Here is a 25,436-nt window from a genome sequence, read left to right as displayed (position 1 = left end):
AGCCGTCATGCCGGGATGAAGGGGGAGGAGGAGGAGAGGAGGGCGAGAGAGAAGGGAGGGAGGGGGGAGAGGAGGGAGAGAGGGAAGGGGGAAGAGAGAGAGAAGAGGAGGGACGGGAGGAGGAAAGAAGATGACCTGGAAGGCCGGCGCATCGTCAGGCTGGGAGACTCTGTACCCGAGACACTGTCAGGGCTCAGCCGAAAGCTTTCAGGAGGGCTAGGGGGAGGGAAAGAGGAAGCAGGCGCGCTAGGAGATGAGAAGAGCGCAGACGAGCTACCAGTTCAAAGGGATGAGATACGGAGACAGCTCTCCCATGCCATGGTACCAGCGTCCCTGCGCCGTCGAGTCTCCAAGGTAGCAGAATTGACCAGAAGGCATTCGATCAGCGCTGACTTGAACTTGCTCAGCAGGTGGTGGCGAGAACAATTGAAAGCATGATACTGAGACAGGCATCCTCCTTCCTCTGTCTCATTTCTCTCCCCCTCCCTCCCTCCCTCCCTCCCCCTCTCCCCTCCTCTCTCTCATGTACCTTGCAGAGCTCGCCAGGCACATCCTCGGCTGTGTCTCCCCGACAGCACGTGTCACCCAATCAGTACTGCTGTGAGCGACCTGCTTCCTTCTCCCTCTCACACTCTTCCCCCTCCCCCCCTTCCTCCTCCTCCTCCTCCTCCTCCTGACAAGCCTGCAGTACCCTTGACGATGACTTGGTTGCATCCCCCCACTCATCGGGTCATCGCGAAGCCGACAAGGCAGCCGACGAAAAGGGTCATCGCGTTCACGAGCAGGAGGAAGGACAGGCTCGAGGAGTACATGCCTTCCAAGCCTGTGTGGGAGAACGCTGAATGGGATAGGTACCATCTCTCCTCTTCCTGCTGACTCGCTGTCCTCTCCTGACCTCAGGCAAGGTACTACGCTCCTCGAGGCATCGGACACGCTGTGTGCAAAGTTTGCGACCGCAACTTCATCAATGAGGAGGTGGAGGAGGACGGCGAGCTCGACCGGCTCTGAGACGTGAGCAGATCTTGCAGCAGCACTTCCTCAGCGACTTCCACCAAGACAAGCTCGAGCTCTCCCTCAAGGCCCTCCATGGCTCGCCGGCCCAGCAGGAGAGCACAGCTGTGAGCGCTGCCGTGCCCATGGCGTGAGGGAGGGTCGAAGAGGAGGGAGGAGGAGGAGGGAAAGAGCAGGGAGACGAGGAAATGAGATGCAAGGGGAGGAGAGGGGGGAAAGGGGGGAGGGGAAAGAGGATACTGTTTCGGTCTCCTTTGGAGTTTGACAACTTGAGCAGGAGGAGCCGGAGAGTGAGACTAGTCTGAGGAGCATGACGATCTTCCAACTTGAGATCGAGCTGCGAAAAAGAGGTCTGAGCACCAGCGGCAGGAAGAAAGATCTGGTGGACAGGATGAGGAGGAGCATGCAGAATGAGCGGGTTAGAACGCCAGAGGAGGACATCAAGGATCTTTGGGGATCCAACGGAAGGGTATCCTCCTCCTCCTCCTCCTCCTCCTCTTTGTGCTCTTGCTGCTCTTGCTGCTTTGGCTGCTCTTGCTAGCTGACAAGAACGGACAGGGGTCTTGGCAGACAGTCAGGGACACGGGAAGGGATGGAGGTAGAGGCGAAGCGTGGAGCTCTAGAGGTTCGCCTCCGCTCCCAAGCTGATGCGTCCTCATACTTTTCATCTTGCCAGGCGTTTCGGCTGCATCTTCAGCTAGAAAGGCAATGAACGCAGAGGAGGAGCAGGAGGAGCAGGAGGAGCAGGAGGAGCAGGAGGGGATCGAGTAAAGCGAGTGTGGGTGGGAAGGGGATGATAACACAGTCACAGGTACTGGACTGAGCGACTGAGGCTGCTGGAGGAGGAGGGCGAAAGGAGGGAGGAGGAGGAGGGAGGGAGCAAGACGACGAGGGAGGTGAAGGAGAGTATCCGCAGCTACCTGCGCACCTGCTTGTCCATGGGAACGGCTCCCTGCAGCGCTTTCCTGGAGCATCCGGAGGACGGGAGCCTGAGGGTACGCGGGAGGATACATCCCAGCGCCAAGAGCGTGCGGTCCATAGCAGCAGCGATCGCCTCCTGCTGCTGGCTGGTGGACCTGGACCTGGGGGACAACGATCTGCGAGCCAAGGGGACGATACTGCTGTGCTCTGCGATCATGGAGAGCAGAAACGCGATTAGAAAGCTGGTGTTGGACGGGAACAATATCGGAGATGTGATGATAGAATACAAGGTTTTCTCCTCCTCCTCCTCCTCCTCCTCCTCCTCCTCCTCTTGCTTCTCCACCTCTTCCTCTTCTTGCTTCTCCATCTCCTCCTGTCTTCCTCCGCTTATTCTCTCCTCTCCTCACTGATGCGCGTGTAGGAGGACCTCTCCTTCATGGAGGACGTGATCATTCCCGCGCAGCTCTCCCGCCCCTTCAAAATGCTTCAGCCCTGGCCGGCTCCCTCCGCCAAGTTCACCGACACCTCTGCTGCTTCCTCCATCTGCCGCCTACTCCTTCCCTCCTCCTCTCCCACCTCCTCCTCCCTCCTCTCCCTCTCCCTCGCCAATAACAGCCTCGGCGACGCCTCCCTCGCTTGCATCGCAGACGCAGTCGCTGCTGGGCAGCAACTCCGGTCTCTCAACCTGGCAGGCAACGCAGGCAAGCAGCTTCCATCGTCCCCCATGACCGCAAGCGCCCGCGCCCTCGCTGCCATGCTCAGCATCAGCTCCGCCCTTGTCGAGCTGGACCTCAGCTGGAACGGTTACCGAGGGGAGGCAGCTGGACTCCTGGTGGAGGGCATCGCTCGCAACAGCAGCCTGCAGGCCCTCCTGCTGGGCTGGAACTCAGTCGGGAGCGTAGGAGGAGAGGAGCTGGAGAAGGCGCTGCGGTGCCCCACCCTCACGAGCGTCGACATCTCCTACAACTGCATGGAGGAGGAGCAGGCGGCTGCTGTGGCGCGAGCAGTCGCCTCCTCCTCCTCGCTACGGCTGGTGACTTGGAAGGGGAACAACTTCTCGCCGCATCTCCTCGCCGATGCTGACGAGAAGCTCAAGGAGAGAAGGAGTCACCGGGAGAAGCAGGAGGAGGCGATGAGCGCGAACGAAGACAGACCGGAACAGGAGGAGGGAGTAGAAGAAGGAGGAGCAGTCCCTCCTGATGAGTAGCGGGAAGAGCAGGAGAGAACAGACGCGAGGAGGAGCAGGACGAGCAGGAGGATCAGGAGGAGCAGGAGGAGGAGTTGACATGCTTTAAGAGACGGAGGATCGGACTTTGGCTGACGCTGGTCTTATCCTCCCCGACGGTTTCTGCGGGCTGTCCATCCTCGTCTTCACTGGGCTCTCAGATCGTCTCCCCAACCCACTCGAGGTCCACTGCGGGCTGTACTCCGCCTCCTTGGCCGCTCGGTACATCATGCCGTCCGTCCCCTGAGTGATGACTGGCTCCCTCCCGCTCCCCGGCGGAGGCCCCGGGCGGTGAAGGAGGACCGGTTTCTCGCAGGACAGGCACTTGAGCATGCCAGCAGCCACGTTGGCGTCTTGCATGACCATGGTGAGGAGAACGTCGAGGTCGTCGCGCACGTCCTGCAGATCCTTGCTGTTCTTGCGCTGCTTCTCGGAGAAGAGGGAGGAGAGGGAGGAGAGAAGGTCGTCCACTTCCACGCGGGTGATCTTGTTGTTGAGACTGTCTCTGTCCGCCTTCATCTCGATCTTCGAGTCGATGCCTTGCAGGAACTCATCCATCCTCCTCTTCATCTCCTCCACTGCCTCCGTGTTGCTGTCGCACACCTTCCCCAGACTCTCCGTCCTCCTCCCCATCTCCGTCACCTCCGCCTTGTTCGCCTTGGAGTCTGCGAGATGATTGATCTGTTCGGCCACCTGGGACCCTGTCACATGGTGGGAGGAGAAGGACCAACGAGACGGAGGAGGAGGAGGGAGAGGAGTAGGAGGAGGGAGAGGAGGAGAGCAGCACAAAGAAAAGGACAAGATGTCGATGGAGGAAAGGAAAGGACTGAGCTAAAAGCAAGAACGACAAGGAGGAGTAAAAGGAGAGGTCAGGAAGAGGAGCAACGAAGAGGAGGCAGCAGGAAGGACGAGGTTGAGGAAGAAGCGAAGGGATCAGGATTGACCTGAGACTGTAAGGCAGAAACTCGTCCCTCCAATCCCTTGATGGTCTTCATCAGATCGCTCTTGAACCCCGTGAACTCAGTGGAGAGTTCCATCAGCGATCGCTCTGCACGCTCCGCCGCCTCCTTCACTTCCTGCAGCTGAGAAGCGTCCGCCTTGTTCTCCATCCCCTGCTCCACAATCACCAGCCGAGCCTCCAGGTCCTGTCAGAATGTGAGCAGCGCCGAGACCAACAGGAGACGAAAAGCGACAGACGGGTACCAGAAGTGACATGGAGGATGGAGAGCGAGCGAGGAGCGAGGGAGGGAGGGAGGGAGGGAGGGGAGGGGAGGGGAGGGGAGGGGGGAGCAGGAAGAAGGAGATAGAAACCTTGAAGCGGCTGCTAAGGCCTTTGAGCTCCTTCAACATTTCTCCTCCTCCTGAAGCTTTCACTTGGGATTTGAGCTCGTCGACCTCAGCTGCAAGCTTCTTGTTGGTTGTCCGCATGTCTGCCATGTCTGCCTCCTGCTGCTTCAACGCCTGAAGCAACATCTCGAGAAACGAATCTAGAGAGCTCTGCTCGACATGTTCAGCAAACGAAAGAAACAAGTGATATGCTCTGCTCAATCGTCTTGTGGATTGCTCACATCTCTACTTCGAGATGAATCAGCTTATGCCCTGTAACCCCTGCTCTTTCATTATCGTCCTACTCCCCATCTACTTTATTCCGCCTCATCGTATCCCGTTCTTAACCCTACTTTTCTTTCCCATCTGCTCTTGCTTTTCCTCAGCCTGCTGGATCGTCTATCTTCTCCTTCTCCTCTTCTTCCTCCTCCTCCTCTCACCGTCTCCATTCTTATCGGCTTGGGCGCCGTCAGATCTCCGAGAGCCACCATGAAAGCGATTTCCCTTTTCACCCCACCCTCCTCAGCGAAACTTCCAATACCCCTACCCTGCCATGTAAGTACCCCTACCCGTTTATCTCCACATATTTAGATGGTTCACAACCCCTTTACCATGGACCCCCACCCCATCATTACCATTGACCCACCTCCTCAATACCTTCCTGGTACAAACGTTGTCAACCAATCTAGCACCCCATAGGCATAAAAAACCCACACACCTCCCTACCCCCACCCCTTCTATATCAATTAAGTACCCTCATTTTACCTGGTTATGACCCTACCCCCTGATCGAACCTCCACCTACTCGTAACTGACGTGAACCCCAACCGAACCCCTCACCCTCAAATCCTCCATCAACTACCTACCCTTCCTAAGTACCCCTCCCATCTAGGCCTATAATACCCCACCCTTATAGGTTAGACGTGACGGCATGATCGGCGCATGCGATGCCGCCGGTAAGAATGGCAGGAGCAGCAGCAGCAGCAGCAGCAGGAGCTGGATCAGGAGCAGCAGGAGCAGGGGCAGGGGCAGGGGCAGGGGCAGGGGCAGGGGCAGGGGCAGGGGCAGGGGCAGGGGCAGGGGCAGGGGCAGGGGCAGGGGCAGGGGCAGGGGCAGGGGCAGGGGCAGGGGCAGGGACGAGTAGTTAGAAGAATGATGGCAGAGCGAGGAGTTGAGGCAAGGTGGGGGCTCCAGGGTGTGAAGGGGAGGAGGGGCAGGACGGATGGCGTGTGTCTGATCTGCTGGTAGATGATGAGGCCTTTGGTAACCCAATCATCACGTTGTCGAGCCCTTGGCGGCTCCGATGCGATGGCAGGAAGAAAAGTGGCGAAGTAAGCCTGAGGCTGCACGCATGCGCTGAGCAAGAGACAACCAGCCTCCTCGTTCTCAGGTAAGAGCGCCTATAGGTGACAGGTATGTGCAAAGGTGAGCAAATAAGAGTGAGGGCGAACAGAGTATATATGTTATCTTTGACCCCTGTTTCTTTCCTCCGCTCCTTCCGTTGTACCTCTCATCTTTACCTCATCTTTACCTCATCTTTACCGATGTCTTGCTCTTTTCTCGTGCTATTTGCAAGCTTTCTCAACATCTCTAGAGAGATGTTATCCTGCTCTTGTTTATCAATATACATGATCTCTCATCTCATTACAAGTTGTCGAGAAGCTCATCCCACGCATTCTCTTCCTCCTGTTCCTGCAAGACGAGTTCACGAGACGTCGGCAAGCAGCATGCAGACCTCAAGCTTGCGGCGGGAGATGCGTAGGAGAACGTTGAGGTCGAGGATGGGGTAGCTAGAGGAGATGGATCGCTCCCGTGCATTGAAATTTCTCTCATCCTCCTCCTCCTCCTCTGGCTGAGTCGAGGAGCCCTCGTGCTCCAAACGAAAGAGAACCCCCAGAGTCGAGAGAGTCGCCAGCCGCTCCTTCACTTCCACCTGCCCGTCCCGGACGTTCATATGCCTCGCATCCCCTCCCCTCCTCCCAACTCAGACGGACCTGGTAGTCTCCGACCGCGATGGCTCGTCCTCTCCTCGTCTTGGTGTGAGCCTCTGGACGAAGAGCTCCTCCCCAGCTCTGCAGGAGATGGGATGTGTGAGGGCAGGAGGCGTGAAGGGGGGGAGGAGCGGAGGAGCGGAGGAGCGGGAGGGATGGGGCGAAGCAGGCAGGTTGGAGTTCACCCGTTTCCTGGCCCAGTTGAGAGGGAGGGAGGCGTGTCGTTCAATGGCCCCTGACGGAGCGTTGAGGCAGGGAGGACACGTGGAGCACGAGGAGGTCACCGAGCCGAAGAATGTCGAGGGCTGCGGACCAGTACCACTGCTCCTCCTCCTCTCCGATCGCCACCTGCCGTCCACTCACCACCCGCCCGCACGTCACAAGCAGGCACCTCATGATTCCATGCCGCTGGTGATGAGCTGGCAGGGAGCGAGGAGGTGCAGGAGGAGGAGGAGGAGGAGGAGAGAAGCTCGTGTCTGAGGGTCACGTCCAGCTGGGGCAGAACGAGATGAGGGGAGAAGAGCCGAAGAGAGGAGGAGGCGACCTGATCCGAAGCGTCTGCTCCGATGACGAGACGCTGAGCGAGGATAAGTGAGGGGCACCAGCTTCCTCCCCTCACCTCTCGCGCGACGTTTCTCGTGCTCAGCCAGAGCTCGACGTGCTCGCCGACCTCCATGGCGGGAAGGACTGTCGCCCTCCTGCTGCAGGCGTGAAAGGCGCAGGAAGGAGCAACGTGGCTTCACCTTGAGGGAACCGATAGCCACTGCTGGGGAGCATGCGGCCTGTCGACAGCTACGGCGACCGCCTGCAGCACATTAACCAATGAATGCCAAAGTGAGATAGGGGGGGGGGCAGGGAGGGAGGGAGCCTGGGGAGAACAAGAGGTGGAGTATGAGCATAGGAGATTTAAACCATGAAGTTTCTCTCTTCGAGATCCTCCGACCAAGACACGCGATCTTGCGCGCCAGCAGCGATGGGAATGAGTTTGTGCCTGTGAGGAGATGAAACAAGAAGGAGCAGATGAGGAGATGAAAGAAGGAAGAAGGAGCAGATGACCGACCTGAGGAGTCGAAGACGGAACGGACCGATGTGATGACAACGAAGAGACTTCAATAAGATTAGACAATGAGTGACTGAGGAGGAGGTTGAGGAGGAGGTTGAGGAGGAGACGGGCTATGACGATGCGAAAGGAGCAGGAGCTGATGATCACACGGAAGGAGCAGGGAATTAACGGACCAGCTTGACGTCTCCAGCTCCATCCTTCATGGAGGGCACCCATGTCATGTGGGCTTGTCTATCCTGTTGACTGCAGCAACCTCACCAGATGCTACGGGGATGAGGGAGCAAACTTGGTAAGCTCGGAGAAGAGCGCGTATCTCGGGTGCTCTCCTTCCTCCACCTTCTCCAGCCGCAGCTCGAGCTGGTTGTCGACCTTGCTCCAACCTCAGCCTGCGCCTCTCCCTCACCATCGCTCACCACACAGCGGCTCTCCTCCGGGCTGCGCGTGCTCAGGCGATGGTATCCCAGGAATTCTTGCAGCAAGTGAGGCGACAACGGGGAGGTAGCTCAGAACCTGGAGCCCCCACGAGCTCGTTCACTCGCGGCTCCTCTGCTATATCGTCGACATAGTCGAACTCTGTCCAGACCTCAGCTCCCTCCTCCTTCCCGCCCACCCTCCATCTTCCTCCTCGTGCACCTGCTCTGTGGGCAGGTGCTGCTGCCACAAGGTCCTCGGGATTTGCAGGTCGCGGAAAGATGGGAGGAAGGGAATCTAAACTCGCGCAAGTCAGAAGTCGGGGAGGAAGCAGAGGACGCATGATGATTGAAAAGCAGCAGCAAGAGAGAGGGACGAGGAGAAGGATGTCGTATTGTGATGCTCGAGCTACTGTGAGCAAAAGGAGATCATCGCGATAACGATCTTGTTCGAGACCAGGAGGACGAAGGGGGGAGGAATGTTCAGAAGCAGGATTAGGAGCTGGAGCTGGAGCTGGAGCAGGAGCAGGAGCAGCAGCAGGAGCTGGAGCTGGAGCAGGAGCTGGAGCTGGAGCAGGAGCAGGAGCAGGAGCAGGAGCTGGAGCTGGAGCTGGAGCTGGAGCAGGAGCAGGAGCAGGAGCTGGAGCAGCAGCAGCAGCAGCAGTAGGAGCAGGATTAGGAGCTGGAGCAGGAGCAGGAGCAGGAGCAGGAGCAGGAGCTGGAGCTGGAGCTGGAGCAGCAGCAGCAGCAGCAGCAGCAGCAGGAGCAGGAGCAGGAGCAGGAGCAGGAACAGGAGCAGGAGCAGGAGCAGGAGCTGGAGCAGGAGCTGGAGCTGGAGCAGGAGCAGGAGCTGGAGCAGGAGCTGGAGCAGGAGCGGGAGCTGGAGCAGGAGCTGGAGCAGGAGCTGGAGCAGGAGCTGGAGCAGGAGCTGGAGCAGGAGCAGGAGCAGGAGCAGGAGCAGGAGCAGGAGCTGGAGCATGAGCAGGAGCAGGAGCAGGAGCAGGAGCTGGAGCTGGAGCAGGAGCAGGAGCAGGAGCTGGAGCAGGAGCAGGAGCTGGAGCAGGAGCTGGAGCATGATCGGCGGCGGGGGCGGTTCGTTTAAAACTTCCTCTTCCTCACCGTCCTTCATTTTCGCATCTTTTGACTGAAATGTTTTAGTCATCTCGCCATGGTCGCCATGGCGGCGATCGCCATGGCGCTGGTTGTGGGGTCGAAGGGGGCAGTTGCGGTGCTGGAGGCGATATGGCCGAGCCTGAAGACTGCAAAGGTGGACGAAGCCGTCGAGCTGTCGGTCAGCACTCTCACTGCTCCCGTGTTTACTCTGAGATGTGAACAGGAAGAAATTAAGAGCATGAAACAGCAGCACAAGGCATTGGATACTCCAGATAACTTCGTGAGCCTCTATCGTCCCTTTTCTGCTCCGATCCCTTCTCCTTCCATCCCCTTCTCCTTCCCCTTCTCCTTCCATCCCCTTCTCCTTCTATCCCCTTCTCCTTCTATCCCCTTCTCCTTCTATCCCCTTCTCCTTCTATCCCCTTCTCCTTCTATCCCCTTCTCCTTCCATCCCTTTCTCCTTCTATCCCCTTCTCCTTCTATCCCTTTCTCCTTCTATCCCCTTCTCCTTCTATCCCTTTCTCCTTCCATCCCCTCTGCCACTTTCTTCACTCGGCTACTGCAGGTCAAGGCCTCAAAGATGAAGCGACAGATTGATCAGATGGAAATGAGACTCAAGGAATTGAAGGTTCCTCCCTTCCCCGCCTCCTTCTTCTTCTCGTCCTCCTCTTCGTCACTCGGAATTCAGGAAAGTTTAAGAAGCGTGAGCAATTCGCACAACAGAAACTTTGTGCATTCTCTGCTGGAGGTCCTTCAGTCCTCGCCCTGTCAGTCTCACTCACTCGCTCCTCTCAGGTCATCATCCCAGCTGTGCTGGTCATCATGTTCTGGGCTACCCCTATGCACAAGTGAGACGGAGAGAGGAAGAGCAAGGAGGGGGGAGGATGAGGGGGAGAGAAGAATGGGGGGAGAGCGGGGCGAGTAGTGGGAAGGGAGGGAGGGGAACGCTTACGAGTGGATGCAGACTGCCTAAGGACATGCTGTGGCCCTTCGCTGGTCTATTTGAGCGTCACCCTCCTCCTCCTCTGACGCGCTTCCTCAGGGATCTTCAGCTTCCCTGCTCACGAGGAGGGGGCGATTGGCATCATCCCGTGGGTGTTTATGTGCCAGGTACACCTGCTGCTGCTGCAGCTAATGATGATGATGATGATGATGATGATGATGATGATGATGATGATGATGATGATGATGCTTTGCTCACCATCCTCCAGCGATGCTTCGATGTCCTCGTGGAGATCGCGAGAGGAATTGCGGAGCTCGTGAGGAGATAACCAGGGGAATCGATGCGAGATGGGGAGCAGGGCGCAACTTTCTTAAAAGAAGAACACGAGGGAAGAAGAGCTCAGCCTCTGCTTCCTCCTCCTACGCTTCTTCTCATCGATCCTGCCAGTGGCCTCTGCTCGCTTCGTTGACGGGCCCGGAGCAAGACTCGTTGCTCCCTGGTATGGACGCGCCTGCCTGCGTGCTCGCAACCATCTGAGCCAACGCCAACGCGTTACCCTGCTGCATCAGAAACCCTGGGACCACTCCGACTCCGAGCGGCAGCAGACCAATACCCTGTGGAAGCAGCGGAGCAGGAGGTGTCATGGCACAGGCGGGGAAGGAGGAAGAGCCTTGACAGGACATGAGCAGTTCCCCGTGGCTCTGGGAGAATGGCAGGTCTCCAGCAACGACATGGTGAGAGATGGGAGGAGCAGCAGCAGCAGCTGAGCTCTGAGCTGACGGCTCGCTCCTGCCCTCCATGCTGCCTGGCCCCGATGTGAATCCGTTGCTACTCCATAAAAGTCGCACGTCTGGCACTGCATGCGCCTCCTCGCCTGACACGGCGTTGCCTCGCAATAGACTCATTCCCGCCGGTCCATCGGCGAGAGAGCAAGATTTCATCTCGGCGCTGCCGGCGGTATCGAGCAAGGGATCCAAGCTGAGCCTCACCTGAGGCTTGTGCTTGAGGATCCCTTGGATGATGATGCTGCAGTCGTCTGTGATCCCGTTCTCTCGAGCGTCGCAAACGAACTTCTCCGTCCTCGTCATCAGGGCCTGCACCAGCCCGCTGACTCCCCCGTTCCCTATCGAGTTTCCCCGCAGGTTCACGTTTCGGATCCTCTCGACGCAGGCTACCGTGTTGGCGAGGCTCGAGGCGCCAACGTGTGTGAGGCTGTTGCTCTCAAGGTTGAGCTCTCTCAGACAGCTGCCCATCACCGCCGCCTTGCAAACAGCAAGCAAACCCTCATCCCCGATGTCGTTGAAACCAAGATCCACGTGCTCCAACGACTTGCAATGCACAAACGCCTGCGACAGGCTCGCGGCTCCTTCTCGTCCCATCCCGTTTCCCCGCAAGACCAGCATCTTGAGGGACGGGCATCTGCTGAGAGCGCCCGACAGCCAAGCGGCTCCCACGTTCTCGATGGAGTTGTTGCTGAGGTCCAGGTGGGCGAGGGAAGCACATCGGTCGAGGCAAGATGCGAGCAGAGCGACGCCATGGTCTTCGATGCAGTTGCTGTTCAAGTCGAGATGCTCCAGCACGGCACAGAGAGGGAGCACGTCAACGAGGTACTGCACGCCCTGCGGCCCGATCTCGTCCTGCCGCATCATCAGGTGCGTCAGGATGGGGCACAAGGGAAGAGCTTTAGACAGCAGACCAGCCCCGGCCGGCCCGAAGAAGTTGTCTCCCACATCTAGCTCCTTCACTAGCGTGCAGAGAGGCAGTACGTTTGCAAGCCGCGCAGCTCCAGCCTCGCACAGGGTGTTGCTGTTCATCCGAAAGGCAGTCGGCCCCTTCCAACCCCCTCCCACGGCCGTCTGAACCCACTCGATCATGGCAAGGCCTTCCTTCTGGCTCCAGATGGACTTGAGCTCTATCTCCCCTGTGAACTGCCGCAGAAACTTGAGGCTGGGAGCCCTGACCTCCAGCCCCGGGCTCGACATGGGCTGCAACAGCACGCGGGGAGCCTTCACAAGCTCCTGCAAGAAGAGACGGCAGACACGGAGACAGCAGACTACCGAATCTGACGGCCAGTGCCTAATGATCTGACGGAGGAAGGAAACATCCAACAACACCGCTCTACTCAGATGATGCCGACCTGCTTCACTGCTCTGACGCGTATGACCTGTCGATCGCTGCCTCGGCCTCTCAAGGTCCTCCTCATCACACGGAAGATGCGCTTTCATCTGCATGAAGAGTTGTCAGTTTCCGGGAGCGCAGAGCAGCCTGGAAAATGTTGATAGCGCTAATGGTGCCATCATCTTCTTGGTATGCTTCTGCCACCCTCTGCTCCTCCAGTTCTAGTCAGATGCTCCGTCAGCTGCTTGACCCTCCTTCCCTCATCGCTTTTGTACTTCCCCTTTGCTTCTCCTTCACGAGAACTCGGGCGTCTACGAGTCGATGGGCTAGGATTCTTGTGCTTCACCACCTCAAAGCAGTTAATTTCTCCCTCTTTCTCTATCAAGCCCTGTTCTCTCACGCCATGTTGTTTCTGCTCTGCTCCTCGCGCTTCCTTTGCTCCTTGTCCTGTCAGCTGGATGCGCCATGCATGCTGCCTTCGCTCTTACTCCTCCTCTTCCTTCCCTCCCTCCTCCATGACCGCAGCAGGCATCGTTGAGCTTTTGAGACCACATCTCCACTATGACCCTGAGCCCTGCCGGGGCCCGACCCGGGCAGCGACCCGGGGCCCGACCCGGGGCCTGGTCTGTGCTGGCGGCAAGGACCTCGTCCCCTCGCTGACCGACCTAACCATCGGCTTTGAGTAAAACATCGGATGATCGTCCTGACATAGACCTGAGGTCGATCACGGCGATAGCACTATGACCCCCGTCACCACCCCCTCTTTCCTCCCTTAAAGTACCCGTACTGTGTTTATTTATGTCGGTATCTCATCCGACCCCCCCTTCGTCTCTTTTTAGATCCCACCCCAAGACCTTTCACGCCCCTACCCCCCATCTCCCTGAACTGAGTCTGCATGTACGGAGGGGTCGTCTGTATCTTTCTCGGAACCCACTATTTTCATGTGCCACCCCACCCATCTTCAAACAAACGAAGACTAGATCCAGGTAGGGGTCATACCCTATACCCCCTACCCCCTAATAGCTTCTTATAACAACCATTGATGACCAATTCAAACCACGACGTTTAGATTCACACCCTCTACCCCTCAAGAACACCCCTACCCCCTATTTAACTGATATCATCCCCCAGAAACTCCCGCCAAAAGGTACCGTACCCCATTCATGGCTGAAGAAACCTTTTACATGTAGATTTAAGAGGTCACATCACCCCTGCTATGTACCGAAAATCTAAATCGCTTTCGTGGGGTGTGGGACCGAAAATTTCTTTATTCAAAATGGTCGTGGGATCTCGCACGATCTTGTAAATTAGTTTTAGGGGAGGCACTTTTAAAACCCCCTGGATCTCCTCATAATCTCCCCTTCGTGATTCCTCGAGATTGAAGCCACGCGACCTGGTTGCTATATCATTTTTAAATGAATATTTTTCCGGGTCAGATTCTCCTGTGATCGAGTCAGATTCTTCTCAGATCACCTCTTTTCGTCCCGCCTCTTCCAACTGTTGTGATCTCCATCTGTAGTAAACTAGTCTTGGCGGCCGCCATTCCATAATCCCCACCCCCTCAGATCTTGTACCCCATCTTTTCGAGTCTAAGGAAGGGGTGCATCTCCTTATGTCCTTCCTTCCGGCCCGAGAAGAGGAGATTGCATGAGATTCTACCCCATCCACACTACCCCTACCCTATCTTTGAAGACCTTTTACCACCCCTTCATGAGTCCCCGTCATCACCCCTGAGATGTGGTGACCGGTTCAAATATTCATCCTTGTTTGAAGTACCCCTGTATCTCTATATCAAACTACCCCTATTTTTCCACTCCATAGCCCTGATCCAATTACCCCACCCAGCACAAACCCCGGGGTTCCTACCCCTCAGACTACTCCACCCACCCTGTTGCAACCCCTAGCGCATCCCACCCCCTTTCGTTCCCTGTGTTTGCATCCTGTGTTGTCTTTTTTTTGTTTTTTTTCATCTGGTAGTACTGCAACCTTACAGACTCTCATTCTTTTCTCTCCTGAATCTTCCTCGCAAGCCTATTCCTCTTCCTCCCTCTTTTTCTCCTCGCTCTCACATATTTTTTTCGTTGTTTTCCCCATCCCTCTGCTTTTAATTCTGTTCCCGCTCGTCGTTCCATCTCGAACAACTTGCTGCTGCCTGATATTGTCAGAGTTCTGGTTCGTCGATTCCAATCTGAACTCCTGCTTTCCAGAAGACAAACGGGAATGTTAGGCTGATAGTTTATTCAAATTCCAAGATTGCAGTCAAAAACTCTTGAAGTTCACTCAGAACTCACTATATCGCTCAACTAACATGTGCGAGGCCTCAGAGGAAGTTTGCGTCCGCTTGGACGATGACCTTGAATCTCCCGAAATGACATCGTTTGACTTAACGAAGATTCAAAGTTTCTTGAACAGCCATCAGGAAAGCAAGACGTCTTCAAAGAAAATGTTGGGTGCCAGGGCTGTAACAGTAGCTAACCATCCGTTCACCATCTTGGGCGTGAATGAAGAATTCTCTCGATTGACAGGATTTAATGCAGAATTTATGAAGGGCAGCAGCCTGAAAGCCCTTCATGGCCCCAACACGAAAGTGAATGTTTACGAATCTGTGATGTGCGATGCAGCACAAGGGAAAGGCTCTCGAGAGTGTCAGCTGGTCTGCTGTCTGGCTCAATCTAACGAGGTGTTGATGCGACTTGAAGTCACTGCCATCCCATGCGGAGAGAAGGACTTGAAGATGCTCCTATGTGAGCTGTCTCCGGCTCGATGCGTGCACAAGGTGGAAGATCTGGATAGAAGCAAGGGGGTGTGGGTGCTGCTGCAGTCGAAGCCTCACCATCACATCGATGCTGTGAGTGATCAGTGGTTTGACATGTTCGGCATGAGGAATGCAGAAGTGATCGGCCGCAGCTTGAAAGTCATACAAGGGCCGGGAACAGACCTAAAAGCTTACAAGAAGCTCATGGAGGACTCGGAGAGGGGCATCGAATGTGACACGTCCTTCCTCACTTACAATGTGCGGGGAGAGCGACTGATCACGCACTTTCGCTGCATGCCTATTTGAGCGAGTCGGGAGGGCTGGACCAATTCGTTGCCATGGCCAGCAGCTGCAAGGTGGTGGATCTGAAGGCAGCAATACACAAACTAGAAGATGGGCTGACAGTGCTGCTCTCCAACGAAACCAAGAAGATCTCTCATATCTCGCACAACTTGTGCAGCATCCTCAACTTAGATGCGGATGGGATGAGCGAGGATGAAAGAAACGCGATCCTCGGCTCAGAGGCAGACCTGCTCTTCCTCAAGGACCTGTGCGAATCTGTCGGACGAGGCTTGACGGAAGCCAAGGGCGTGCGATCTACCTTGTATGGAAGAGATGGCATGCCGGTACGCAAACACTGAGTCTCATTTGCCTGATTTGTTCTCATCTATGTGCTTGCAGATCTTCATGAGGCTGAAGGCCTTCCCTGTGCTCGACTCCAAGCTGCAGATGACTCACGTGCAGTTGGACTTTGAGAAAGTGCACGAGGTCAAGCTCTCCACTGTCGTCGGTCAGATCAAGGCAGACAGCAAGGCAAAGTTTGTCGCCATGGCACGGGAACCTTTTCAGATCCTCTACGCAAACAGCTCGTGGTGCTCCATCTATGGCGTGAGCCATCGTGAGGTAGGAGACAGATGCGGCTTGCGAGCTGCTGGCCCATCCCTGACGAGCCTGCAGGTCATCGGCTGTGACTTGCAACTGATCCAAGGCCCGACCGGAGACAAACAGGCTCTGAAGAATCTGCTGGGTATGTCGCATCTGACATGTCGCGCATGCGCCTGACTTGGCTAACGCAGACATCGCGCTCTCTGGGAGCGACGAGAATTGTACGATCTCTTTCCTGCATCGGGACGGAAGTTCGCTCTCCACGTCCCTGGAGATCGTTCCAGTCCGATCAGACGATGGCAAGATGATGCTATTCATGGGCACCGTGCTCAACGTCTCCGTGGATCAGAAGAATGCGGAGTATCCCATCACCCCGACCGGACACATCACGCACATCAACGGGTACACCCAGCTTGTGCTGTACCCCAAGGCAGACCCAACCTTGGAGCACTGTATCGACTACCTCGGTCATCTCCGAGATGCAGCGATTGTCAAGAGCTGGAAGTGGGACGGAGACGCCCTGCGCGTGAATGTTGACACAGGCCGAGTGCTCAAGTACACGCAGAACTCCGCGTGGTGTCGCATCTGGACGGCAGATCTGAGGACTTGGCATGCGTGGTGGAACAGGATGCTCTGGGTGGTTAGCGAAGCTTCACGGAAGCAGAAGGAGGAGCACTTCCAGGTAGCCGCAGAACAGGTGGGAGGAGGGAAGCCGCAGAATGGCCAGTCAGGAGAGAAGGAAGGGAATAAGGCGAGGGAGGCAACAGGCCGAAGTGAGTCGAAGCAGCTGAAGAGCAAACACGAGAGCTACCGTCACTGGCAGGAGAGTGCGGCGTTCCCTGTGCTGTCTCAGCTGGACAAGGAGCTCGAGCTCTGCGGCATCGAGGGCTCGCTGTGCCTGCTGCATAAGAATGGGAACATCCTGTTTGCAAACCAGTCGTTTCTGCGTCTGCTGAACCAGCGAAAGGCTCAGATAGTGGGGAAATCCTTCTTCGACCTGGTGAGCCCCAACGTGGATGCAGCTGAATTCAAGCGATTTCAAAGTCTGCTGCACAAGGGCAAGGCCACGCAGCGAGCGGTTTCTTGCCTGGAGTTCAAGACTGGAAAGAAGTCGACGTTCTGGGCCAGCATCGTCGCTGGGTTCTATCCGCTAGAGTGCCGGGAAACCGTTCTGGAATGCTTCTGTGTGAGTGCCGAAGACAGCAGCGAAATTGTCTCAGCGACGAGAAACATCCTGGAGCCCATCACAGAGGAGAACGACTCGTACACGTACTTCATGGCCCAGGAGCTCTCGATCCTGCAGGACGAGGCCATCGAAGGCCTCGGGAAGATTCTTGACAGATTCAAGAACCGAGAGGTTGGGAAGCGAGCCAAGAGGGTTCGGTTCGATGACGTGCAGATCCAGCGCATCTCTCTGCTGGTCCCTGCCGGCATCGATCGAGTGTCATGCATTGAGTCGTTGTGGTCGCTCAAGGAAGGAGGCTGGATCCTCTCGTGGATGTGGGACACTGACAGCATTGACTTCTACATTGACGTGGCTGCCGTCTCGAAGCACCCCTCCCTCGTCAAGGCCGGCTCAGCCATGTGCGTGGACGTCATCGGGAGCAGCAGCTCCAATAAAACCATGGCCGGCAGCTTCCGGCAGCTGCTCGGACTCACCCGCGACAAGGATGGGCTGGACGGCATGTCCTCTCGCTTCGCGACGCTGATCAAGGATGAGCCAGGGACAGATTTCGGGTTCCTGGACCTGGTGAGCAACAGCAGTAGCGATGCCCAGAGCGACGACGTGAGGAAGGAGGTGGCTGAAGTCGAAGACGTGCAGGCTCTGCGTGACCGCATCTACGAGCTGCAAGACCTGCTGCTGGAGAAGGACAAGGCCGTGAAAGCTGCAGAGCAGAAATCTCTCCGAGCAGAGATCGACGCAGACAATTTCCAGCGCCTTTTGGTGCAGCAAGCGAGTGCGCTAGCGGCGTCACAAGCTGCGTATGCAGCATTGCGATCGCAACATCAGATAGAGGTGAAGCGACTGCAGCAGGAGAACCTGAGGAAATCGACAGAGCTCGACTCGCTGAGACGAGACGTGGACGTGGAGAGAGCGGTGAACGCTGCTGCGTTGAAATGCTTGGAAAACACGCTCAACGACAAGTTTGAAGTGATCGACTTCTTGCAGAATACCGTGAATGACCTCATGGGGGAAAAGAAGGAGCTGAACCAACTCCTGGACATGGTCACCTCCAACGTTGACATCGAGGAAGAAGTCGACGACGATGACGGCTTCGGGCACTCAGAATGGGATGAGAGCGAGAAGACAAAGAGCAGGGAGTCCTCGCTGCCCCTGCAGCCTCTGGTCCAGGACGAGATCCCGATCTTCACAGAGGAGGTAATCGCCGACTTCGACCGGGCCATCATGGAGGAAGACACGATCACCTCCGGGTTCTGCCTATGCAACGAGGACGGGGCCATCGTGTGGTGCAACGACGTGTTCCTGGACATCTCAGGCTACGAGAAGGAGGAAGTGATAGGCTGCCCTTGGATCAGCTTCCTCTGCGGCCCTGAAAGTGACGAGGATGACGTGGCTGAGATCTCCCAGTGCATCCGCGAGCAGGCCTCCAGCTCCGCTTGCATCCGCGGGTACCGAGAGGATCGCAGCTTGTTCTGGATGCAGGTGCGGCTTGAGCCTGTCCAGATCTACCACAAGACGCACGAGCTGCGAGGAAGCATCCTGTGCGTGGACGACGTGTCGGACATGATGATGAAGGTGCTGTCGTCGAACAGCGAAGACAACATCCGAGACCCCGAGATCCTCGAGGTGGCGGAGGAGCTCAGTCAGTCGCAGGAGAGATCCATCATTGCTGGGCTGGATGCCATCGAGTACATGAGGCTGCTAGCTGAGATGACGCCTGGAGCTGAGGAGGCAGAGCAGCTGGACGCCCTCCTCGACAACGCCAGCAAGCCCGACGACACCGCAGGATACGACCAGCTCGTGCTGCTGCCTGCCATGAGCGACATCTCGCAGGTCATCCAGTCACGATGTCTGTGGAAGCTGCAGGAGCGAGGAGTGGTGAGGCGCTGGCTGTGGGAGGACGGGGGGTGGTCACGATCGAGCTCAAGGTGGCTGAAGTTCTCAAACGCACGGCCAAGGTGGAGGTGAGCTGGGAGGGATGGTGGACTCAGAACGAGGACTCGAGACGCCACTGGCAGCACTGGTGGCGGCAACTGCAGGAGGTGGCAGAGATGCAGGAGGACGAGGCTCCCGAGAATGTGAAGGATGCGGCCTGCGACGGGGAGGGGGTGCAGAAGAAAGTTGAGCCTGTGAAGCCACGCGCTCGTGCAATCTGCTCCGTGAATGAGCCCTGGCTGATCCTCGAGGTGAACGCCGAGCTAGAGCAGCTGATCGGCTTCAAGAGCGAGGAGGTTCGAGGGCGAAGCATCTCCATGTTCCAACGGGCTCTTGACTGGCCGCCCCTCGTCGAGTGCATGAGCAAGCTGAGCAGAGAAGAGGACAAGGTGAGACGCTGCTGTGCTGACGGTCAAGACTGACTGAGTCTCCTGCAGGATGCGAGCTTGTCTTTGGATGTTCACGCGCTATGCAAAGACGGAACTTCGTTCACCAACAAGCTCCTCCTCCGCTCCATCATGGATGGTGAGTCAAAGATCAAGCGGACGCTTGAGAGCTGACGCTTGAGCAGGGAGGAAGCCAGTGCTGATAGAGGCTGTTTTTGACCCGCGAATCCGTCGGGTGTAGGAGGAGCTGTCATGTAGATAGATGTATGATAGTTGTTTGTTTGTTCTCCTCATTATAGTTGATGATACTCTTGTTCTCCTGCTTGTTCTCCCTCACACTGGAAACAACTCTCCCTTTCTCCTAGCGATCCTCACGAAAGCTCTGCGTACAGCAGCTTCCTCCACCATCCGACCTTGTCTGCTCCTCGTCAATTAAACAGCAGCAGCAGCAGCAGCAGCAGCAGCAGACCTCGAAAGCTTGATCGATGCCTCGAAGAAGTTGAAGCAGCAGGTGCGAACGGCCAGCAGCACCTCACGAGGCTGAAGCTCCTCCTCGCCACTTGCTGCCAGGCTGTGAGAGGAGGAGAGAGGGAAAGAGAAGCTGACCGCGAGGCGTCTCTTCCTTCTTAGTTCGAAACAGAGAGCCGTCGGGACAGCGGATGTACATCACCTCGCCTCCTCCTCCACCACCAGCACCTCTTCCTTCCCCGCCTGCCCCTCCCCCTCCCCCTCCCCCTCCCCCTCCCGACCAAGTGCTCTCCTCCTCCCCCGCTCGAGAAGGCTGAGAGGTTCGACGAGAAGGGATGAAGTCAGGAATCTCTTCCGGTAGCCCCATGGCCAGTCGCTTCGCTCGGATCTCTCGGCGACGTCGTTCGCACACCTCCTGCATCACCAGCTGCGAGTTGAGCGGCGAAAGCTGCAGCTCCTACCGCTGCTATGAGAGCAACCCAAGGCAGTGCGCAAGAAGAAACAAGGGAACGAGGGAACGAGGGAACGAGGGTGAGAGGGTGAGAGGGTGAGAGGGTGAGAGGGAGGGGCTGCCAACAGGAGAGAAGGAAACCTCGTGTGGCTCTGCTTCCTCCCCAAACAGGGCAGACGCACTGTATCGCTGCTCGTTCTTGTGCACTGAAGGCATCCAATGAGAAGATGAAAGAAGAAGCAGGAGCAGGAGGAGCAGGAGGAGCAGGAGGTTTTACCCGGACGATCGTCAAGGAACGTCAGTGCCGGAATCCTGCCGATCTGCAAAAGCTTGAGGGACCATGAGGCTGAGATGAGAGGAGGAGCAACAGTTGGGAGGGAGAGGGAAGGAGAGGGAAGGAGAGGGAAGGAGAGGGTTGCAGGGGAGGGAACAGCACCATGCATTTGCGATATGTTCCCCAGACTTGAGCGATGCGAGAGACGGCGAGGTTGTCGCTGAAGTAGAGGACCTGCAGTTTCCGCATCCCCTCCAGTACTGCGACACACCTACCCAAGAGCTTCAGAGGCGGAGAGCAGTGAAACCAAGACCTCGGATCTTCAAGGCGGTTGCTGTTGAGGTGAAGAGCCGAGATTGAGTCGCAGAGGAGAAGATGACTGCAAGCATAGCGAGTGAGAGAAAGCAAGGCCATTCACGAGAGGAAGGGGGCGACCTTATGTCCTCGACGGTGTGCAGCAGGTTGTAACTGACATCCAACGTGTGGAGCATGCGCAAGGCTGCAGCGTCGTCAAGAGGAGTAGAGGGGAGAGAGAGACGAACGCTTGAGGTTTTCAAGCCGTGATATCCTGCTCACATTTCAATGCAAGGAAAGATTATCACAAAGAAGGAGAAGGAGGGGGGACGAGGAAAGAAGAGGAAACAAGCACGTGTACATGTTGTTGGATAGCTTCAGCGTTTGTAGGGAAGTCAACATCTTCAGCCCGCTGATTCGCATGATAGCGTTCGACTAGGCCAGGGAAGATCATTTCTCCATCTCCTCCTCCTCCTCCTCCTCCTCCTCCTCCTCCTCCTCCTCCTCTTCGCGGCCCTGCCCTTCCCTCACCCCTTACCCTCTACCATCTTCGCTTCCTCTACTCTTCTGATACCTGAAGGAAGAGACATCGCAATTGCTGCATGTGCGAGATGTTCTCAATCTTCGAGATGTTGTTCTCTTCCAGCCACAGCGTCTGTATGAATGTCAGCCACCATAAATGTTTGTCCCCCCCCCTATTCCCCCCTCCTTCTCGCCTTGGTTCCTGTGTACTCTTCTAGGTTCTCGATCTTGGTGAAACCGCAGCATTGCAGGTAGAGGTTGTCGTTTAGCCGAGGCGTCGTGTACTGCTGTTTCTCCTTGCATGCCGCTAGCACCGCCTCCTGCTCTCTCACTTCAGCTCCTCCAGGGACAGCAGTAGAAGCAGAGGCAGACAAGAAGTAGCAAGAGCAGCACGGGACTGAACCTTTGTCATGACGACGCGAGCAGGACGGGACCTAACTCCATGTCTGCCGTATTGACAGTGCATGTCTGTGGTCCGATCTCGTTACTCACCACCTTCCTGTGCTCTGTGCTCTACACTCCCTCTCCCTCTCCCTCTCCCTCTCCCTCCCTCCCTCCCTCCCTCCTCTGCGCTCTCGCTGCCTCACTCACTCACTCACTCACTCACTCCCTCCCTCCCTCCCTCCCTCCCTCCCTCCCTCCACGACTTTGTCCATTCTCCCTCCTCTCAGCTCTCTGCTTCTACTCCTAGGCTTCCGCGACTGCTACTGTTTCATCACGTATCATAGTGTTCCATGCTCTGCTCTTTTCCTTTCCCGTTCGCCTTCCCTCGTCTTCTACTTCAACCTCTCTTACTCCCCCTCCTCATGATGATCTGCTTTACTACCCGTCCCATCCTCCTTCACTACCCCCATTTCCTTCTGTCATGTTGATCTTGTTTCACTCGCTCTTGCAGGACGCGCATGCTGCCCATCATCATGGGCTCAGCCCCGTCCATGTGCTTCACTGCTCCCCTGCTGCTGATGGAGAGACGGCGACAACCCATCGTGTTCATGTCAAGAGCGGAGGGAGAAGGAAGGGAGAAGAAGAGCGAGGAGAGTGAGTTTGTTAAGGAGACCAGGAGGATCGTGAAAGCCGTGGACGAGATTCGAGAGCTCAAGAAAGAGAAAGAGAAAGAGGTGGATGCAGAGGAGGCTGATTGGAAATGTTATTTACGAGGTGTGTTGGGGGAAGGGAAGGAACAGAAATGACCCCTGCGGTCAGTGTCGACGTTATCAACCCTTAGCTCTCCTGTATTCTCCCACTCTCAAGGCTCTGAATTTGTTCGACAGCTTGTTCTTCTTCCAAAGCCTTCTCCTCCTCCTCCTGTATGACTCGTCAATAAAGATTGTGACAAACTGACATGATGGCGGTCAATGACGTCAATATGCTCCTGAACATTTGGCCAACCCCATTATCTCCTCTGCTTCTCCCCTTCTACTGGTTCTGCTTCTCCTAAGACGCTGATAGCACTATCATCACCGACTTGAAAGCGACTTCAGCATCACTCGTCTCGCTCAGCTTGGCCCAAGTTCCATCAACTTTCAACGCCTCATCTTACCATCTCTTTCTGTTTCATGTATTCGTCGATGTACCACTGATAGCGCGAGTCGTTGAGTCCCAAAGCTTCTGCAACTCCCTCACCTGCAGCTTCAAGTCCTGCAATCAACTGTCATGCTTGTCGATCTCTTCCTGCACAACGGCGATGGAAAGCATGATGATGATGATGATGATGATGATGATGATGATGATGATGATGACGATGACGATGACGATGACGATGACGATGACGATGACGATGACGATGACGATGACGATGACGATGACGATGACGATGACGATGATGATGATGATGATGATGATGATGATGATGATGATGATGATGATGATGATGATGATGATGATGATGATGATGATGATGATGATGATGATGATGATGATGATCATGATGATGATGATCATGATGATGATCAGCATAAGCATGTGATGATGTTGGCGATGTGTCGCTACCTGCATAGATCCTCTCGCCCGCCCTTCTCATCATCTCCCACACACTCCAACCGCCATCGCTCATTCCACCTCAGATCGCATGGCCCTCCTCCCCGCTCATATTCAACTGATCCCTCGGATCCCAGTCGGATCTCAGGAACTGACGGTAGAACTTGTGACTTCGAAGGTCCAGCTGCTGGCCCAGCTGAAGGTCAGCCTGAAGGTATCATGAGTAAAGGTTGGGGGACTCAGCAGTGGGCAAGATAAGCCTCGGAAGGATCCCATGGTAACAACATCTTGTCCGTATCAAAAGTTCCGCCAGTGCTATGAATGGCATGATTGTCACGATTGTTACACAACCTTGCGTAAGACCTTGAGCTCAGATGATCTTAGGATCACTGTTTATCAAGCACACACACTCATCAGATCAGCAGCACCACTGCAGCGATCTGGCATCGTCATCTTATATCTCTACTGACGCTACGCCCAAGGGGCGTCCGGTATGAGTCCAGAATACAACAATGATGGGGTGTTAGCTTGTCATGCCAGCTCCTTCCTGACTGGAACATGACGACTGACATCTGAAACTATGTCGGGTAGCTAGCAAATTCAACATTGTAAATGGTGAGAAAGCACTTGGCAGTAGGACTTTTGTCATTGGATTCTTCAAGAGACTCATGCTCTTCAAATGTATGTGCGAGGAGAGGGAATGCTGTTTTGATATTGCTGTTCTGGTCTTGGCTAATATGTTCAGGCCTTACATACCTGCATGGTGGCATGTCGGTACTCTGGTGCATTCCAGCTCGCTGGTTACCTTGCCAGATAACAGCGTGTATTTGCTTTTGTAGCTCATCAACAGTGGCATAGTGCGAAGTTGCCCAATGTCTGATTTTCTTACAAGATGACTTTGATTCTTTACTTGACTTCGAAGCTTTTGCGCGTCTATGTGCAGCTGGAATTCATCATGATGCATTTTGGCAACTGCTCCTTGTTGAAACGAGGTGAAGTAGACATAAAGGAAGCAATTCTTGAAGCCCGCTGCATTCTGTCCAAAGAGGTTACCTAGAAGCGTCAACTTTGCTCGTACATGAGAAATGTTGATGGTATGCTGGCTCAGCTTGAGATAACTAGCCGCTACTTGTAGCAAGCTATCATCCGCGTCGCTTATTTTGACGTTGCGTGCCGATGTTTGGCAGGAAATGTAACAATTTCAGCACCAATGCGTCAGTGAACACTGCATAATCCTGTGCAGTTTTCAAGTTGATGTCTTTGAAAGCCCGTTGACAACGTGAACACATCGTCCGAACACTGTTCGTACTGTATCTCGTCTTACAAATAGGGCATTCCTCCCTGTCTGCTGTCGTCTTGCTCATGGTAAGGATGCAGAGCGGATTGCCCGACAAAATTTGGATTTGAATTTTCCCCATGGCGCGTCATAGATCTTGCATCGTTGCCTTATACCCCCTGCATGACCACCGCCCACGATGTGCATCGCGGTGGATGAGAGGGGTATTTAAGTGAAAATTAGTACCAGGTATGGCTAGAGGCAGTGGTTGGCCCGCGGATGAGATTGGAGTAGTTCCACCCCCGTGTGGTAACCACCCCTCGCTATTCCCGAGTGGACTAGAGTAGGAGGGGGGGGAGCGAGGGGGGGGTGGTAGGTGGTCCAAGGAGGTAAAGTGGTACTGGGGGGGGTGGGGTAGTTTTGAGAGAACGGAGAATGAAGGTGGTGAAAGATATTTGATGGTGGAAAAAAAAAGGTGGAATAGGAGGGGGTGGGGGTCATATTGGTGTTAGGTAGGGGTGAATGACGGGAAAGGGGATGACATAGGGGGTGGTATGGAGCGTGAGGGGGAGGGGGGTAGGGGGTGTGTCGGTCCCTTGAGATGCGTTTTTGATTCCTGATACAAACAATGCAAACAACACAACAGGATGAGGATAGATGTAGATGATCAGTGATGAGGATAGATGTAGATGATGAGTGATGAGGATAGATGTAGATGATGAGTGATGAGGATAGATGTAGATGATGAGTGATGAGGATAGATGTAGATGATGAGTGATGAGGATAGATGTAGATGATGAGTGATGAGGATAGATGTAGATGATGAGTGATGAGGGATAGTATGTAGATGATGAGTGGTGAGGATAGATGTAGATGATGAGTGATGAGGATAGATGTAGATGATGAGTGA

At 55.6% G+C, this 25,436-nt stretch overlaps 8 protein-coding genes across 8 annotated transcripts; 4 read left to right on the top strand and 4 right to left on the bottom strand.

The window, feature by feature from the left end:
• Positions 1-699: 699 nt before the first annotated feature.
• Positions 700-3,139, top strand: GUITHDRAFT_111701 (hypothetical protein; the record flags this gene model as incomplete). The annotated part of the gene is made up of 7 exons (XM_005829346.1): positions 700-851; positions 906-975; positions 1,020-1,118; positions 1,289-1,361; positions 1,570-1,609; positions 1,823-2,222; positions 2,354-3,139. 7 exons carry the CDS (start codon positions 700-702, stop codon positions 3,137-3,139), a joined length of 1,620 nt encoding a protein of 539 aa, XP_005829403.1.
• Positions 3,140-3,223: 84 nt separating this feature from the next.
• Positions 3,224-4,974, bottom strand: GUITHDRAFT_141351 (hypothetical protein; the record flags this gene model as incomplete). The annotated part of the gene is made up of 4 exons (XM_005829345.1): positions 3,224-3,850; positions 4,102-4,302; positions 4,469-4,654; positions 4,924-4,974. The coding sequence occupies 4 exons, from the start codon at positions 4,972-4,974 to the stop codon at positions 3,224-3,226; spliced, it is 1,065 nt and encodes a 354-aa protein (XP_005829402.1).
• Positions 4,975-7,750: 2,776 nt separating this feature from the next.
• On the top strand, positions 7,751-10,330 carry GUITHDRAFT_111699 (hypothetical protein; the record flags this gene model as incomplete). Its single annotated transcript, XM_005829344.1, has 11 exons — positions 7,751-7,854; positions 7,922-8,015; positions 8,638-9,038; positions 9,105-9,237; positions 9,283-9,339; positions 9,625-9,687; positions 9,748-9,807; positions 9,855-9,907; positions 10,024-10,055; positions 10,102-10,169; positions 10,271-10,330. 11 exons carry the CDS (start codon positions 7,751-7,753, stop codon positions 10,328-10,330), a joined length of 1,125 nt encoding a protein of 374 aa, XP_005829401.1.
• Positions 10,331-11,033: 703 nt separating this feature from the next.
• GUITHDRAFT_73949 (hypothetical protein) lies at positions 11,034-11,816 on the bottom strand (the record flags this gene model as incomplete). The annotated part of the gene is made up of 1 exon (XM_005829343.1): positions 11,034-11,816. A coding segment is annotated over one exon (783 nt), but the record flags the coding sequence as incomplete, so codon positions are not given.
• Positions 11,817-14,428: 2,612 nt separating this feature from the next.
• Positions 14,429-15,181, top strand: GUITHDRAFT_111697 (hypothetical protein; the record flags this gene model as incomplete). The annotated part of the gene is made up of 1 exon (XM_005829342.1): positions 14,429-15,181. One exon carries the CDS (start codon positions 14,429-14,431, stop codon positions 15,179-15,181), a length of 753 nt encoding a protein of 250 aa, XP_005829399.1.
• Positions 15,182-15,213: 32 nt separating this feature from the next.
• Positions 15,214-19,505, top strand: GUITHDRAFT_111696 (hypothetical protein; the record flags this gene model as incomplete). The annotated part of the gene is made up of 7 exons (XM_005829341.1): positions 15,214-15,501; positions 15,557-15,778; positions 15,833-15,902; positions 15,952-18,821; positions 18,872-19,267; positions 19,316-19,403; positions 19,450-19,505. 7 exons carry the CDS (start codon positions 15,214-15,216, stop codon positions 19,503-19,505), a joined length of 3,990 nt encoding a protein of 1,329 aa, XP_005829398.1.
• Positions 19,506-20,461: 956 nt separating this feature from the next.
• On the bottom strand, positions 20,462-21,596 carry GUITHDRAFT_52982 (hypothetical protein; the record flags this gene model as incomplete). The annotated part of the gene is made up of 7 exons (XM_005829340.1): positions 20,462-20,503; positions 20,620-20,728; positions 20,771-20,836; positions 20,893-21,000; positions 21,113-21,186; positions 21,326-21,446; positions 21,484-21,596. Coding segments are annotated over 7 exons (633 nt in total), but the record flags the coding sequence as incomplete, so codon positions are not given.
• Positions 21,597-24,139: 2,543 nt separating this feature from the next.
• GUITHDRAFT_153610 (hypothetical protein) lies at positions 24,140-24,748 on the bottom strand. The gene has a single exon (XM_005829339.1). The coding sequence runs from the start codon at positions 24,666-24,668 to the stop codon at positions 24,393-24,395; it is 276 nt and encodes a 91-aa protein (XP_005829396.1). The 5' UTR covers positions 24,669-24,748; the 3' UTR covers positions 24,140-24,392.
• Positions 24,749-25,436: the final 688 nt, after the last annotated feature.

The sequence above is a fragment of the Guillardia theta genome (genome assembly GCF_000315625.1).
Source record: "Guillardia theta CCMP2712 unplaced genomic scaffold GUITHscaffold_53, whole genome shotgun sequence".
Taxonomy (NCBI): domain Eukaryota; class Cryptophyceae; order Pyrenomonadales; family Geminigeraceae; genus Guillardia; species Guillardia theta.
This window is presented reverse-complemented; position numbering and strand designations above follow the sequence as displayed.

Excerpts from the sequence above, each read along its gene's own strand:
- GUITHDRAFT_153610 (XM_005829339.1), bottom strand. The coding sequence starts at position 24,668 with ATGGGGAAAATTCAAATCCAAATTTTGTCGGGCAATCCGCTCTGCATC.